The 18,268-nt window shown below is 37.2% G+C and overlaps 2 protein-coding genes across 2 annotated transcripts; both read left to right on the forward strand.

Annotated features, from left to right (window-relative positions):
- Nucleotides 1-2,857: 2,857 nt before the first annotated feature.
- LOC122659924 lies at nucleotides 2,858-3,783 on the forward strand. Its single transcript, XM_043855083.1, has one exon. It carries the CDS (start codon nucleotides 2,868-2,870, stop codon nucleotides 3,777-3,779), a length of 912 nt encoding a protein of 303 aa, XP_043711018.1. The 5' UTR covers nucleotides 2,858-2,867; the 3' UTR covers nucleotides 3,780-3,783.
- A 3,785-nt stretch (nucleotides 3,784-7,568) lies between these two features.
- On the forward strand, nucleotides 7,569-8,483 carry LOC122659164. Its single transcript, XM_043854306.1, has 2 exons — nucleotides 7,569-8,233; nucleotides 8,381-8,483. Exons 1-2 carry the CDS (start codon nucleotides 7,569-7,571, stop codon nucleotides 8,481-8,483), a joined length of 768 nt encoding a protein of 255 aa, XP_043710241.1.
- Nucleotides 8,484-18,268: the final 9,785 nt, after the last annotated feature.

Consider the following 18,268-nt stretch of genomic DNA (forward strand, 5'->3'; position numbering starts at 1 on the left):
TAGCCAAAATGGGAGAATGTTAGAATATTTTATTTGATATTCTTGCATTTTTTGTGGGCTCTATTAATTGTGGCAATTACTATTTCCATGGGGTTGGTCTAATAAGAAAGATATGCAATATCTTGGGAATCTAATATGGACTGGCTAGTGTGGGCTCACAGATCACCGTTAGATCTGTAATGGGAAGATCTAATGAGAATCTGTATAAAAGGGAAGCTAGGTCTCTCCTCTAAACCCTGATCATTCACAATATTGCAACACCACTTTGGAGAAACGGTGACTTGAAGGTTCTACCATTGAGCCAGTGCTAAAGGGGAGTTTAGAGGAGAAGATCCTTGCTTCAAGAGAGACTAAAGATTTATTCCGCTGTGTTCTTCGTCGCTCAATGGATCCTAAAGAAGGTACGCTCCCGTGAACGATTCTGTCACATACTTTATTGTGTTCTTAATCAGTCTATTTGCGATCCTGTACGGATTTAATGTTACAATACTATCTTTCAATGAATCTTCCTTCTACCAAAAAAACAAAAAAAAAAAGGATTAGTATTGGTTTTATATCAGTTTGGGTGCAATTTCGGCCTAGTTTTTCATGCTCGGTGTGATTTTCAATCTATCTAGTGCAGTCATTTTTCAATCCATTCCCAAGGGTGTCAATCAGTGCGGTTCTGGTTATTTGGTTCGGTTACGGTGCAGTTTACATTTTGATAAGGTGAAATCAAAATCGAACCGGATAGAAATCGGACAAAATCAGAATCATTTTGTATACGGTCAAATTTTACCGGTTTCTATTCAGCTTTTGTTATCCAATTCACAACCGGTTTACATGCGGTTTGTGTAGTGTTGGTTTTGGGAAACAATAAGGAAGACAAGGTTTTCAAGGCCTTTATAATCTCATGTTTCCCCATTCATTCCCAATCTCCCTCACTCATCATATTTCCCATGCCTATGTGATTAAAAAAAAAAAACACATCCCATCTTCACCCATCCTTCTTTTCTTTTCCTATTCTTGGTTTTTCCATTTTTTTTCTTTTCCACTCTCACATGATAACAAATTATTTCTTCTATTAAAAAGTAGGGTTTTGTTAATCCATTTTAACGTCATCCATCATTTTCAATTCATACTTGAACAAATCTAATATATAGTTAATCCAAGACATTTTACTCATTTTATGTCTCAAGTATGATGCAATAATTATGTTTATTAAATTAATTATTACATTTTTACCAAAAAAATTAATTACTATGTTATTAATTAATCCAATTGATGCATGAGGTAGTATTTGAGTAAGAGGTACTGGTTTCTATTCGGTTTATCCGATTTCTTATTCAGTTTAGAACCACGATTTTGCGATGCCAATCAAAACCAAACCTGGAAAAGAACCTATAAAATCAAAACCGGATGATTTTTCGGTGGTGCGATTTGGTTCGATTGTAAACGGTCGGTTTCGATTCCGATATTCAGTTACAGTTCCATTTTGACACCTTTACTGATACCCCAATCTAAAATTGGCCCCATAAGAAATCGATTTTCGGTTCAATTTAGACTTTTCGATCGGTTTCCATGGATTGTCCGTGCATACAACAATCTTTTGGGCGGGTCGGGAAGGGGCATCTTTTGGAATTTATGATCTAAACATACAAATCACATACGTTGGTTTGGAATGAGAAATTATTGTATTATCCCCTGCATGTGCTCTCATTAGCCCAGTGCTAGTGCAGGCGTTACCCGACCATATAGCGATCTCTCGCGAAAAAACGTAAGGACTTGATAAATCACAGCTGAGGTAGGTGGACATACCGAATCTGATACATTTAGCAGTTTAGGTTTCATTGTATAAAACAAAATTTATTTTTAAAAAGAGGGAGGGGGGTTTAAAATAACAGAAATTTTGCCATAGAAGCATAGTTGGAAAATCAGGTTTTGGCTCAGCCGAGTCACCTGAGTTGAGTCAAAATTTTGGAAAACCTGGTCAAGAGTCATGTAGACTTAGCCAATGTGAAAAATGACGCGACTCGGTATTGACTCGCCTGAGTCACTTTTAACTAGGCGAGTCTTGTCAATTTTTAAATACATAAATGCCACTTGACTTTTGTTTTTTGTAATATAAATACTACTTGATTATGAGTTAATGTATGAATAAATATAATAAGTAACAACTAATAAATGTACTTTCATCAAAAAAAAAAAAAAGGGGTGTGTGGGTTTAGTCCCACATCAGGTGTGTGAGTGTGGTGTGTGTTGTGTATATCCATCATTCCACGGTCCTAAAAGTCGGTTAATCTTTTGGGAGTAGTGTGTGGTTTGTGTAATTACACTTTCATCAAAAAAAATAAAAAAGAAAGAAAGAAAGGGGTGTGTGGATTTAGTCCCACATCGGGTGTGTGAGTGTGGTGTGTGTTGTGGATATCCGTCATTCCACGGTCCTAAAAGTCGGTTAACCTTTTGAGATTGGTGTGTGGTTTGTGTGATTACACTTTCATCAAAAAAAAAAAACTAATAAATGTAAATCTAAATGCATAAAACAATAAAAACTAAAAATGATTATCACAATTTGCAACTAACGTTTTGGATCTCTCTCTCTTCTTGGAAATTGCCATGTAGCATTTATAATTCTATATAATGAAAAGAAGTCATCTCTCTCTCTCTCTCCACATTGCAGTCTTCATCATCCAATCTATAACAATGCAGCATTTATTCTTATTTTTGAATAATATAAAAAAAAAAAACATGACTCGATTTGACCAGGTTTAACCAAGCCGATTCACCAGGTTTTCTAAAAAGCGAGTCGAATAAAAAAACCTGGTTTCCAACTATGCATTGAAGAAGAAATATATAAATTAAACCCACACAGCCGTTTCCTTTCTTCAATGGCGTCCATCTTTCCTTCTGATCTGCAATTTGACTTCAGAGTTCTAAGAAGAACTCAATTCAAAATCTCCAAAAATGGGAAGTTCATGCTCTCCATCATCGTCCTTACCCTCGTCCCTTACTCTCTTCTCTTGCTGGCTGATCATTACATCCAATACCCTCTGATTATGGATTTCATCACCAGAGTTCTTCTATTGGGCACAGAGAAACGCAGAAGCCCTGAACGCACCAAATTGCTCAGTCAAATCAAAGAAGACGCCAGAAACATTGTTACTATTCAATTCTTCTTCACAATTGGGTTTTGTTTCATCTCCCTGTTCTCCATAACTTCTACAATCTATGTTTCAGCCATGGCTAGAGCTAAGAAGAACCTATCCTTCAAGGAGCTTGTTTCGATGATTATAAGAACATGGATCCGACCAACGATCACTCTGTTCTACTTGACTCTTTTGGGTTCTGGTTATGCCCTTTTGGTTTTGGTTTCCCTGGGTGTTCTTGTGGTGGTTTCTGATGGTCTTCTTACCTTGCTTGTCCTTTGCATTTTGACAGCCCTTTTGGGGTTTCTGCTTTCTCAGTACTTGGCTGCAAATTGGGTACTGGGGTTAGTGATTTCAGTTGTGGAAGAAGGTTGCTATGGCTTGGAAGCTCTGGGGAGAGCTGCAGAGATCATCAAGGGAAAAAAGCTTCATTTCCAGGGCTTCATCATAAACCTTATTTTTGCCTTGATTTGTGGTACCATTTTAGGGGTTCTTGGTTACAAGTTTATAACAAGTTTACTGGTAGCAAGGAGATTGGTGATCTTGTTGGTTATAGTGAACATGCTTTGCCTGGTTAAGATCTTCTATTTTATGGTGTACACTATGTTCTATCTCCATTGTAAGAAAATCCATCAAGGAATGAAAGTACAATGAGGCATTATTTTGGTCCTTGTGTTTTTAACCTAATGTTAAGGTGAAGATTAAGGATTTGGATCCTCTACGGTCGGGCAGCTGAGCGACCAGTGCGTGGCCTCACACAGGCAGGGGTGAAATGACCACCCCACCTACTGCCCGAGCATCTTGCCTGAGTGGGATCCACTCCCTACCTGTGTAAGGCAGGCCGCACGCCGGCCGCTCGGCTGCCCGGCCGTTGCATATTTAGAATTGTAAAAAAAATCATTGAGTATTTTTTTTCTCATCTCTTGTCTCTATGTCACACCATGCCCTGAGAAGAGAGTTTAAGAAAGTTGAACTAACCAAGAGTGTGAGAGAAGGAATTTACTAAATATACATACTATGATCGAAGCATTCTCTTCAGTTGTCGTATACGTACGCTAGCTTGCTTCATATCATGTCGAAATGAGAGATAGAGATTGAGAACATTGAGAATCACAATAAACCATCTCACCCGCAGGAATTGCCGAATGGGGCGATTACCCGCTAGGGGTTAGGAAGGCATATTCCCATTCTCATACGTTCAAGCTATCCAGATGGCATCCACATGGTGGGACCCATGATCATGGATGTAACGGTGTGAATTTGGTGGCTAGTCCAAATTCTTTTTGAGAAATCACAGGAAATGAATAGATGCCAATCAGATTTAGGAGCATTATTACAAAATGTACATACATTTTCTACATCAACAAAACGATGTAACTTTAATAAGGTAAGGAATACTCCTTTGAGCACTTTTCAAGCAAACAGCTTAAATTTAGGATGTACTTTAATTTGATATGGTTTTCCAAGTTAGGCAGTTGGACATGGAGCAGTGTTTGGATGGAAAAGAAATTGCTGCTTTAGGAAGAAAAATGGCAAGATTTAGTGAGTGGTGTGAAAACAAAGTCAATATGTTGATTGAGGCAGGGGTGTCAACCGGTCGGTATCGGTCGGTTGGTCGGATCGGGCACCCCTTATTTTAAGTCTCACACCGCCCGACGATTATACATACGGGCCTTCCCAAGTCGAGCCGGACACTCATTGCGGGTTACGGCCACAAACGGGCTAGCCTTTATACATGTTTGTCAATCTTCGGCAGCAATGGTGGGTCATAAATCATCACCATCTTCAAGCGAGTTACAGGATTGATTAAAACCACAACCCAATCACAAACTCAAACGAAAGTAAACGAAATCAATTCTTTCATAGAGTAGACGAATTAGAAGAACTTTAACTCAATCAAAACACATTAATGATGAAACAAAAACCCATTCGAGAGGGGAATATCATATAACAAAAACACTATGTCGAGTGAACTACAAATAAGGGACAATCCGTTCTCACTCCCCGATGACTTGCCAATCCTTTCTCATATTAAGATCAAACAGAGAGAGAGAGAGGTCTCAGATGCCATGGACTCTGGCATTCTATTTCTCTTGGTCCATCACTAGCCTAGAATAACATTCCTAGCGATGTGATTCAGGTCGTCCTCTTGCTGTACAGTGTAAACCGAGACACTATTGGAGATTCTGGTGTCTTGCTATGGCGATGCCGTTGCTGCTGCTGCAAGTTAATTCCGTCTTGAGGGTTTCAAATTGCGCTTTGTGAAGTTTGAAAGGGCAAAGAGAGAATAAAGAGGGAGAGAGGAAAGTAGATCGATGTAGTGGTTGTGGGTAAAATTTTTATTTTGATATTAAAAAGTAAGGAGTGACGTGATGGGGTTGGAATCTTGTCTACTAATTAATATGATATAGAATATATTAATGTATATATTACATAGTCACAAGGAGGAGATTTAGACTTTTTGCCAACTATTGTCCACTTTTTATCAATAGAAATATATTTCGGTCGGTGCAGTCGGTCGCATACCAGGGCTGGGAACGACCGGATAATATTTGGTCGGTCCAGGCCCGACATGTTTATTATTCGGTCGTGTCGGTATCGGGTTTTGATCGATCGGTACAAATCGGTCCTAACGGTGCGGGTTTGCAATTGACACCCCTAATTGGAGGTAAGAGGTCTCATAAAGATGGCATGGGAGGCAGAAACGGGAAAAAGGTTGTTATACAAGGGTCAGTTCTAATCTCCGTTCACAATAAGAGTTGTGTTTGGTATGTATTTTTGGAACGCATTCTAGGTCAATTTCGTATTTTTGAATGATAAAAATAATTATTTATATCATCTGAAAATGTGAAATCGACTTAGAATGTATACCAAATGCCGCCAAGGTTTTCACTCTTTGGAAAGAGGGGTGTGGACTGATAGAGGATGGAATTTTTTAAATCCTCTAATTTTGGAATCCATGCAGAAATCCAAATGTTTATTGCTTGACCATTTTCAACCTTCAAAAAGATCATTTTCGAGAGATAGGGAATAATAGAGTGTATATATACCATTTTAGGTCCATGAGCCGCTATGCCCTTGAAAGCCCTTCTCGAGAAATGATTTGAAAACGGAGTCTTATTCCCCAGCATGCTTTGGGTTCAAATACAGGACCAAGCAATAAACTAACTCCTTTTTCCCCAACTTTTTTTTCTTCCATAGATTAGTTTAGTCCTTTGATCCTGATCAATAAAACAAATCAATAAAAAAAAAAAAAAAAGGGAGAGGGATAGGCACACCGCTGTGTGTGATAAGTTAGCGGATAACACCAATGGGAATGTGAGACGAGACATCATACACAAGAGAGATAGATATAGGGGGCGCTAGCTTGCGATATACAGTTGGTCTGCCCAACCTTTTCTCTAAAAATAATTAACAAATAGAAGTAGAACAAACACAAGAGATATATAAGCTTGTAATCACAGAAGTGCTATGATAAACAGTCAATTAAGTAATCACAATTATTATGAGAAAGTATCCTTACACCACGCAATGAAGATTCACCACACCATCATATGGAATTGTGGTAGATTAAATGTCTTGTATTGTCTGAAAAAAGGGAAAGGGTTTACAGACTGTGTAGCCCTACGCTAACATAGGGGGCCAATGGGAGCCCACACAGAATATCCAAGGGGAGGTGTGGGGTGATTCTTTCACTACCCCTTGTGAGAGGGTTTAGGGGGTTGCTTCTTTATACTTTAAAAATAACAAACTCTTATAACAATAACATTTCACCCTTTTTTTGTTCCATTTTTTTGAATTCCAAATTGTAAACTTACAAATTTATCTTTAAATTGAACCCAAAAAAAATTGTATTTAACTACTAGAGTGTTGGCAGCAGGTCATGTTAAAATCCGTTACTACTCATTTGTAACGCATTTGGATCATGGTTTGAGGTATTAGATCGGATAGGTCGATTTTGGCTGGATCAGATCAGTATCAATCGATACCAATTCTGATATCGATTCGATCCAACTATACGGACAGGGGCAAAAATGTAAAAAAAATTAGCTTTTCTTTATAAGAAAACAGAAACAAAAGTGTCATATTTGCCTGAGTTTGGGTGATCCCGATCCATATCAACGGATCCGATCCAACCGATACCGAGATCACAAACCATGATTTGGATTACAATCAGAAAAAGCCAATGAACTTGGCACAACTTGTGGCATAACGTTGGGGATTGTGCTTGAATCAGCAAATGGAAGATGGCCACTTGGCTTTTGTCCTTTAATAGTACAAAATGTCTAGTGCTTTGCTTTTACAGCCATCATATATGATAAGAGGCTGTATCTGAGGTAGGTTTCAACCAGAAAAAATCAATCACAAATACCAGAAAGTAAAGCGAGACCACCAAGGGTTATAATTGCTTCCAACACAAATGCAAAAGAAGAAGAAGAAGCCATGGATAAGGAGGTCTTCCTAGGTGCTAGTGATTCATCTCTAATGTCTGATGTAACTGGAGTTCTAAGAGCAGCCATCAAGCTTCCTTTAAGAAATAGGAAACTCACTGTCTCGGTCACAATCCTTCTGCTTATTCCCTTCTCCATCCTGGTTATGTTTCATGCTGTCTTAGCTGGGCCTCTGCTACAAAAGCTTGAGGACTTCAACAAAAACCATTGTACAGCCCAGAAAGATGCCTGGATCTTGGTTTGTCTTGAATTTGCTTTCTCACTGGTCTTCTGTGTTATTTCTCTGTTTGGAATGACTGCAACTATTTGTTCATCTGCTGTGACTTACCAAGGTAACATTATTAGAGTTAAGGAGTTGTTATTGATGATCCAAGAGACTTGGAAAAGGTTGATCATTACAGGGCTATATGTTTTGCTTATCACCATTGCTTATGTGTTCCTATGTCTGGTAATGATTGAGGCCTTCATTCTAATTACTGCAATTGGTGCCATTGGTACATGGAATATTAGTATTGTGGGTTGTTCTGCTTCATTAGTGTATCTATACCCAGCAACTGTTTTTATGTTGGGTCTTGTGATCTCAATTCTAGAGGATTGCTATGGAATGAAAGCAATTGGAAAAGCTAGAGAACTCATCAAGGGGCGAAAGATTCAAGGGTTTGTCCTTATGTTGTTTCTAGAGCTACTAAGCACTCCAATTTCTTTTCTTTTGATTCTTCTCACAGTTGATGATGATGATGGTCTTGGAGCAATGACTCAGATTGCTTTTGGTTCTGTTTTCACTTTCCTCTTTTGTATTGTAAGGCTTTTTGTCTTTGTTGTCTACACTCTCTTCTATTATGAATGCAAGAAGGGTCAAGAAGAGAATGTACAAATTGAATTGTGGACTACAATTTTAACACCATGATCAGCTTCCATTATATTGCTCTTCTTCACTAATTCTACTAAGCACTTGTTGGGGTTTGTGCTGTATGGTCGTGATTGGGACTTCCACTCTGATTATAAAAGCTGATCCCAGTGCTGTATGAACTGACCTTATGGATAGGCTTTCATATTTTATTTTTCAGGGTTCTTTTCCCTTTTATAATTAAGATCATGAATGCAAGAAGAGTCAAGAACTACAGATTGAATTATGGGCCAGGTCTAGTTAGTCTGCATAGCTGATATGAAACTAGTTGTAGTCATGCTTTCTTGTTTTTATAGATTAAAAATCATAAAGTTAGTATTTGTAAAAGTAGATGAATTTTCTCCCTTGAATTATGGGTGTTGGATAACCTAGAGGGGGGGGGGGGGATGAATAAGTTATCACTAGTGAAACGTTGTCTTTTTTAAATTTTCTTGAATTTAAACAAGATAGATAGGAAAAAAAAGGCGCAAATAGAGGACACACAAAATTTATAGTGGTTCAGCTAAACTTAGTCTACGTCCACTTCTCTCAACCTTGAGAGAATTTCATTAGTTATTTTCTTTCAGTACAGTAGGTGAGAAGAACACATTTACAATTTTTTTCTATGGGATAAGAGGATCCCAATCTTTTAAGGATAAGAGAATCCTAATCTTTTAAGGATAAGAGGATTTTTGCAAAACCTAAGTACAATCTAGGCTAATGCAACAATGCTTTATAAACTTAAAAGCATAAACTAATTATAAAAGAGATTAAATGTAGGATTATCTAGGAAAGGAGTGTGATGTGTACTCCTTGCAAGTGTCAAATGATGCAAATGAATGCTTGCAAATGAAGATCTTCTTTAAGACTATTCTTTAGAGTGCAAGCATGAGAAAATCCTTTGAGCTTTAAAGTCAAACCTTGAGTGATGTAGATGTGGACAAGAAGACTTCAATAATGAGAGCAATAATTGACTTTTCACCTTTCACAAAAGTTGGATTTTGAACTGTAGTAGATAGGTGAAAAGGTCTGACATGTTCTTTATTTATAGGCTCATTAATGGCCTTGAGAACATGTGCAAAATGTGTTCTAACGGATCTATTTTTCACCAATCCGGTCGACTGGATCGTAGCCGTTGGAAAAACTAACGGTTAGAAACTAGCTGTTTGAAGACATAAGTGGCATCCAGTCGATGTCCAGTCGACTGGATCAACATCCCACTTGATCCGATCGACCGGATCATCTATGGGATCGTACCAGTGAGGCCATTATGACTTCCGGTCGATCCATACCTTATGATCCGGTCTACCGGATCACAGATCGGATCCCTGTCTTGGCTTGATTCTGACAGTTTGTCTGTGGGGATTGGTCCGGGATTTTCTCCAACTAATTTTAATCATAATCTAAGGTCATAGGGGGTTCAATTATAACCTCCTAAGGTCCCTAAAAGATGCACATGCTTATTTCATTAATTTTATGCAAATGCTATTACAAGCATGCAGTGTGAGTGTCTAAGGTAATGCACACGAGCATCTTGTCTTTCTTTCTTCATGTGACGTTCTTCAATCTTCAAAAGATCTTTTAAGATCTTCTTTACTTGACAAGCTTCGTACACCTTCGAGATTTTGATCTTCAAGGCTTTGTCTTGAACGTCCTTGCTTCGTACTATGTGTCTTCTACTGTTTTGACTTATTTGTCTGTTGACATAGTAACACAACCGAGATTTTGACCGATATGTTTGTTACCATCAAAACACTTATGGAGGTAGGGTAGAATTCCCCAACAATCTCCCCCTTTTTGATGATGACAAACACATGATTTGGTAAGCAATATATAACATTCATAGCAACCACATCTAATGCAATGTATTTCAATTTAAAGCAATCAAGTCATGCATCATATGTCAAATCTATCCAAATCATCATATCTTCTCCCCTTTTGTCAACAATAAAAAAGAGTAGAGAAGGCTCCCCTTGCAATATAGACTCATATGCAGACAATAATGAACAAAGTATTGCAACTAATAGTTAAAGTGAAGCATCCACAAAGGTGTAAAAGTCTAAAACAAGTCAACCACATAGTTATAAAAATCTAAATCAAAAGCACTCTCCCCCTGGAGAAGTGCAGCAGTTAAGAGTCATAATGAAAGTAAAGCAGTTGGTTCAAATGTTACAACCCAAATTGTCTTTTAAAATAAACATAAAGAAAAAACACTAATCATCTGCAGGAGGAGTAGAAATGTGAAAATGTTGAGTGATCATCCGAAGCTGAGCCATGATCTCTTTATTGTCTCCACGAAGTGCAGCGAACTGATCATCAAATCCCTGGAGGCGAGAATCAAGCTTCTCTTGATAGATAGAAAACTCGGCCCTTGTCACATATTCTTCATCCTCACTATCATCATCATCAGAAGCATCACTGTCAACAATAGATGAAGAGGCTTGCTTACGCCTAGCTTGAAGACCAAGAGGAGGAGGAGGAGCATCAGATGCACTACTAGGAATGGCCATTTTCTTCAAAGTAGAAGTATCAATGACAGTAGGATTTATGGAGGGAATCTCATCAGTGAGATCCACTTCAAAATGCTTGAATATGATTGTCAAGAGACGACTATAGGGGAGGCTAGCCTTGGAGTCTCTCTCAGCAGCCAACTCCATGGTTTTCATAATCACATAAGGAAAACAGATTTGATGGGTATTGGTAATGCACCAAATGAGATAAGCTTGGAAGCGGGTAACAGCATCTCTATGCCCGCCAAGAGGGAGGATATTGTAGGTTAAAATCAGATTTACCACCCTAGGAATATCTCCAAGGTGAATAGCAGTAAGACCCTTGATTTCCCCCAAATAGTTCTTGAAAATTGCACCATAAATCTCATCAACATTCATAAACCCTTGGGGAGAGGTTTTGGTACGAAGATACTTGCGTTCTCCAGAGTCATCCACTCTAATTATTTGGGCAAGTTCCACAGTGTCAAAGGAGATGTGTTTGCCCTTAACCAGGGAGGTGATAGTATAGTCATCTTCAACACCAACAACTTGAAGATTGCAATAGAACAGTTGCACAAGTCTAGGATATGCTTTCTCTTGGGGATATAGGATGGAGTCCCAACCCAACATCTCAAAGAAAGTATTGATTTCACTAGGAAGAATGTTATTGAGTTCAGTAACACTTACTAGTCTTTCCCTAATGAGTTTCTTGAGTTGGAATTGCTTCCACCAAATCGAAGTCTCTTTGGAGATGAACAGTGTTCCATCATATACATCTTTCTTTGAAGCAACGGTCTTTCTCTTTTTTGAGGATTCTCCTTTGGAAGCCATAGAAACCAAGGGTTTTAGAGAAATAGGGTTTTGAAGAGATTTTGGGAAGAAAAGAAGGGAAAACGAAGAGATTTGATTGTGAAGATGAGATTGGATCACCAAAAGAGCAAGAATCTTTAAGGGTTTTGCAAGATTTTTCCCTAGAAACTCAAAAGAGGATTTTTGTAGAGAAGAAAGAAAGGTTTTGGACAAAAGGAAATGAGCCAAATAACCCATGGAATGGTTTAAAAACCATTCTGTCCGTGATCCGGTCAACCAGTTTCGACCATCCGGTCGACCAGATGACCTAAAACCTGAATTTTAAGTCAGTCCGACCCAGAAATTGATCATGAGGTCTATTTGGGCAAGCTCAGTGGATGCAACTCAATCAAAAAGATTACACATACCTAATTCACATCGAAGAGTGCAAAACCGTTCTTCGGACAGTGGTTTAGTGAAGATGTCAGCGACTTGCTTTTCAGTCTCAATGTGTTCGAGGACAACTTCACCCTTCTGTACAGTGTCTCGAAGAAAATGATGCCGAATATCTATGTGTTTTTCTCTTGAGTGAATAATAGGCTTTTTACTCAAATTGATGGCGCTAGTGCTATCACAAAGAATTTTGGAATGATTGAATTGGAGTCCATAATCTTGAAGAGTCTGACGCATCCAAAGGATTTAGGCACAACACCTGCCAGCTGCAATATATTCAGCTTTGGTAGTTAAGAGTGCCACACAGTTTTGCTTCTTGCTGAATCAAGAAAAGAGGCAAGATCCAAGAAAGTGGCAAGTACCACTTGTGCTCTTGCGATCAATATGACCGCAAAGTCAACGTCAGAAAAACTAAGTAATTCAAAATCATTTTGCATTGGATACCATAATCCTATATTGATAGTTCCTTTCAAGTATTTAAAAATTCTTTTAACTGCACTTAAGTGTGATTGCATAGGACTAGCTTGAAATCTAGCACATGCACAAACACTAAACATGATGTCAGGTTTACTTGCAGTTAAATATAACAAGCTTCCAATCATACCTCGATAACGAGTAGGATCAACAGAAGTTCGATTCTCATCTTTTGAGAGAGTTATTGAGGTACTCATGGGAGTGTTAGAGGCCTTTTGGGAGTTAATGTCAAATTTCTTTAACAACTCTTTGATATATTTTGATTGATTGATAAAAATCCCATTTCACTTTGTTTGATCTGAAGGCCTAAAAAGAAGTTGAGTTCACCTATTAAACTCATTTCAAATTCATTTTTCATACAATCACTAAATTCAATGCATAAAGATTCATTAGTAGCACCAAAGATAATATCATCTACATATATTTGTACTATAATTAATTTTGAGCCTTTACGTTTAACAAACAATGTAGTGTCTATCTTACCAATGATATATGCATTTTCAATCAAAAATGTTTTTAACCTGTCATACCAAGCTCTTGGTGCCTGTTTAAGTCCATACAATGCTTTCTTTAATCTAAAGATATGATCAGGGTGAGAGGAGTTTTCAAAACCTGGAGGTTGAGAGACATACACTTCTTCAATAAAACCATTCAAGAAAGCACTTTTCACATCCATTTAAAAAAGTTTGAAATTTTTATGACAAGCAAATGCTAGGAGATTCTAATGGCTTCTAATCTAGCAACATGAGCATATGTTTCATCAAAATCGATTCCCTCTTGCTGATTATATCATTGAGCCACTAGTCTAGCCTTATTTCTGACGACAATACCATTTTCATCTAGTTTATTTTTGAACACCCATTTTGTTCCAATGATGGATTTATTTTTGGGTTTTGGCACAAGCTCCCAAACATCATTTCTTTCAAATTGATGGAGTTCTTTTTGCATGGCCAGAATCCAATCATTATCCAAAAGAGCATCTTTGATGTTCTTAGGTTCTATCATAGATAAAAATGCAGTAAAAATTATAAGTGTTTTGAAGTTTAGACCTAGTTTGAACACCTGATTCTGAGTCACCAATGACTTATTCTAATGGATGATTTCTTACAGGTCTAACTTCTTTAGGAAGCTCTAATGAGTTTTCCTTAGATGTTTCTATAGGTGAATCTTCATCTTCTTTTAAGGAAGTGGTCTCAACTCTTTTTGAGATTTCAGAAATGACATCCTCATCCTCATCAACTAGAGGTTTATATTTTTCTTTTGGAGGAGAACTATCAAATCTAATGTTCATAGATTCCTCTACAACTAAGGTGTTTTTGTTGAATACTCTATAAGCACGGCTATTGCTAGAGTACCTAAGAAAAATACCTTCATCTGATTTTTCATCAAATTTTCCTTTGGAGTCTTTAGTATTTAAAATAAAGCATTTACAACCAAAAATTTGAAAATAATCAACTTTGGATTTCTTTTCAAAATATAGCTCATAAGGTGTTTTAGATAAAATTTTTTGAATCAAAACACAATTTAAAACATAACATACAGTATTCATAGCTTTAGCCCAAAAATATTTAGGTAAAGAATATTCATTAAGCATAGTCCGGACAGTCTCTTGAAGAGATCTATTTTTTCTTTCAATAATCCCATTGGATTGGGGTGTTCTAGGAGCAGAGAAATTATGGATGATGCCTTCATCATCACAATATGTCTCAAACTGGTTTGAGTTGTCAAACTCACCACCATGATCACTTCTTATTGTAGTGACCAAATAGCCCTTTTGGTTTTGGATTTTCTTACAAAGTTTTGAAAATTCATGGAAAGCCTCCTTTTTATGTCAAACCTTAAAAAGCTATTATGGATTTCCTTAACTTGTTTACCCTTTTGGCATGCATCACAAAAATGATTCTTGTCAAACTTTAGTTTAGGTAAGTTTCGGACAAGTTCTTTGGAAACTATTGATTGAATCAACTTGATATTTATATGTCCAAGTTTTCTATGCCAAACACTTGAATCTTCATAGGAAACTAAGCAGGTATTACTAGAACTAGCTTTATCAATGGTGCAGGTATATATGTTGTTATTTCTAGTTCCTTTCAATACTACTTTGTTATTTGTATCTATAACTAGACAATGTGAAACATCAAAACTTACTTTATATCCAACACTACATAGTTGACTTACATTTAGTAGGTTGTAGGCAACTTTGTTTACCAGATAGACATTTGAGATGGTAGTACCTCCTATATTGATGTTTCTAATGCCAATTATCTTTCCTTTGCCATTATCTTCAAAGGTCACCCATCCTCCATCATATTTTCTCAACTTTGTAAATAGTTTCATATTTGCCGTCATATGCTTGGAGCATCCACTGTCGATATACCATTCTACTTGGCATTTTCTCTTCAAGCATACCTACAAAACAAAGTTTACACATGCATTGGTCCCCATAATCTCATGGGTCCATCATTGTTAGAATTGAGAGATTCCTTAGGTACCCACACTTTCTTATATTTATGGTCATTGTTTGAACCATAGTTTGTATCTGGAACATAGTTCTTGGGTTGTTGGTACCTAGGGTCACAAATATCACATGGAGATGGAGCCTTTTTCTGTCTTTGTGATCTTTGCCAATCAAAGGAATTTTGATTCCTTCTACCTCTTTAGAATTTTTTATGATCATAAGGTCTATATGAGTTATATTTCATATATGACCCATGATTTTGTTGAGGTCTATAGCTTCTTTCCATTGTATATGGGAATTGTAGTCTATGGAATTCTCTTTGGGGTCTTTGAGGTCTTTGGGTTCTTTGAGGTCTTTGGGGTATATATTCCCTTTAAGGTCTATTCCTTCTTTGAGAAGTATATTGAAATGCATGATAACGTTGATTTCTATATCTTTGGTTTTTGTACCCTTGATTTCTTGAAGAGGGAACATGAGAAATTGATGTTTGACTTTGATGTGTTCTTCCCTCTTCTATGCACACCATTTTTTCTTTACCTTTGGCATGATATGGGATTCTCCCATTATAGCCTAGTCCTTCCTTGTCTTGTGGTGGTTTTTTAGGTATACCAAGAAGAGTGTCTAGGGATTTTTGTCCCTTGGTGAAGGTAAGCGAGGCCGACGTCAATTCCTCCTTTTCTCTTTCAAGTTGGGCAATGTAGATACGTAGATCATATATTGTATTATGTAATTCTATCACTTCTTTTTCTAAAAAGGAGTTTGAAGCTTCAAGTTTGCGGCTTGCCTCATAGATAGCTTCAAATCCCTTTTCAATATCGTTTTCATCTATGTCATCCGTATCTATTTCTTCAATAGAATCACTATATTTAGAATTAGAGGTTAGATAGGCTAACTTACCTTTACGCTTCTTCTATTGCCATGAGAGCTAGATTTATGACTTCTTCATCAGAATCTCCCACTACTTCTTCTTCACTTGAGTCCCATGAAATTTCAGCGGCATACGCTTTCTTCTTATCTTGTCTTTTTGGGCACTCAGTTCTGAAGTGACCGGGTTTTCTGCACTCATAGCAGACAATATCTTTCTTAGAAGGAAGAGTTTTGTCTTTGGATAAGTTCTTACCTTTGCTTGCTTGTTCCTTGTTGAAATATTTTCCTCTTTTGTTTTTGAGGAATTTCTGAAATTTTTTGGTAATGAGAGACATTTCTTTTTCTGAGAGATTTATGTCCTCTTCTTCATTGCTCTCTTCATTAGATGGATTAGTGGTCTTGAGAGCTATGGTCTTCTTCTTGGGTTCTTTTATTTTTTACCATCTTTCATCTTCATTCAATTCGACTTCGTGAGTAAGAAGAGATCCAAGCAGTTTGTCCAAGCTCACTTTGTCAAGGTCCTTTGCTTCCTTTATGGCCGTTACTTTCGGTCTCCACTTGGGGGGTAGTGACCTGAGAATTTTTCTTATATTTTTGAACTTGGTATATGTTTTACCTAAGCCCTTTAACTTATTGGTAATGTTAGTAAAATACAAAAACATATTCGAAATATTCTCATTTTCTAACATCTTAAACAATTTATATTCACGTACTAATTTATTAATTTTGGATTCCTTCACTTGTGAGGTTCCTTCATATGAAACCACAAGTGTATCCCAAATTTCTTTAGCCGTTTCACACATGACTATTTTGTTAAATTCGGAATCAGTCAAGGCATATTGTAGGAAGATGATAGCCTTGAAATTATATTGAATTTTCTCCTTTTCAGCAGGAGTTAATTCAGAAATTTCCTTAGGAACGCGTTCACCTTCTACAACATTAGTAAAGGAATATGGTCCATGCTCAATTACATGTCAAACCTCAAGATTATGAGCACATGTAAAGTTTTTGAATCTAATCTTCCAATATAAAAAATTATCTCCATTGAACAAAGGAGGTCTAGAGACATTCAGTCCCTTAAGTGGATCGGTGTATTGTGATCCCATAGATCTTTAAGTCTCTAATACAATTAGCTCCCGCTCTGATACGAAATGTTAGATAACCTAGAGGAGGTGAATAGGTTATCACTAGTGAAAAGTTGTCTTTTTTAAATTTTCTTGAATTTAAACAAGATAGATAGAGAAAAAAAGACGCAAATAGAGGATACACAAAATGTATAGTGGCTCGGCTAAACATAACCTACGTCCACTCCTCTCAACCTTGAGAGAATTTCACTAGTTACTTCCTTTCAGTATAGTAGGTGGGAAGAACACATTTACAATCTTTTTCTACGAGATAAGAGGATCCCAATCTTTTGAGGATAAGAGAATCCTAATCTTTTAAGGATAAGAGGATCCTTGCAAAATCTAAGTACAGTCTAGGCTAATGCAACAATGCTTTATAAACTTAAAACCATAAATTACTACAAAAGAGAATAAAGGTAGGATTACCTAGGCAAGGAGTGTAATGTGTACTCCTTACAAGTGCCAAATGATGCAAATAAATGCTTGCAAATGAAGACCTTCTTTAAAATTATTCTTTATAGTGCAAGCATGAGAAGATCCTTTGAGCTTTGAAGTCAAACATTGAGTGATGTAGATGTGGACAAGAAGACTTCAATAATGAGAGCAATAATTGACTTTTCACCTTTCACAAAAGTTGGATTTTGGACTGTAATAGATAGGTGAAAATGTCTGACATGTTCTCTATTTATAGGCTCATTACTGGCCTTGAAAACATATGTAAAATGTGCTCTAATGGATCTATGTTTCATCAATCCAGTCGACCTGAAGATTGATCCGGTCAACCGGATCATAGCCGTTAGAGAAACTAGCCGTTTGAAGGCATAAGTGGCATTCGATCGATGTCTGGTCGACCGGATCATCGTCCCACTTGATCCGGTCGACCGGATCATCTATAGGAATGTACCAGTGAGGCCACTGTGACTTCCAGTCGATCCATACCCTGTGATCCGATCGATCGAATCACAGACTGGATCCCTGTCTAGGCTTGATTCCGACACTTTGTCTGTGGGGATTGGTCTGGGATTTTCTCCAACTAATTTTAATCATAATCTAAGGTCATAAGGGGTTCAATTATAACCTCCTAAGGTCCCTAAAAGATGCACATGCTTATTTCATTAATTTTATGTAAATACTATTACAAGCATGCAGTGT

The sequence above is a fragment of the Telopea speciosissima genome, chromosome 4 (genome assembly GCF_018873765.1).
Source record: "Telopea speciosissima isolate NSW1024214 ecotype Mountain lineage chromosome 4, Tspe_v1, whole genome shotgun sequence".
In the NCBI taxonomy this organism is placed as follows: Eukaryota; Viridiplantae; Streptophyta; class Magnoliopsida; order Proteales; family Proteaceae; genus Telopea; species Telopea speciosissima.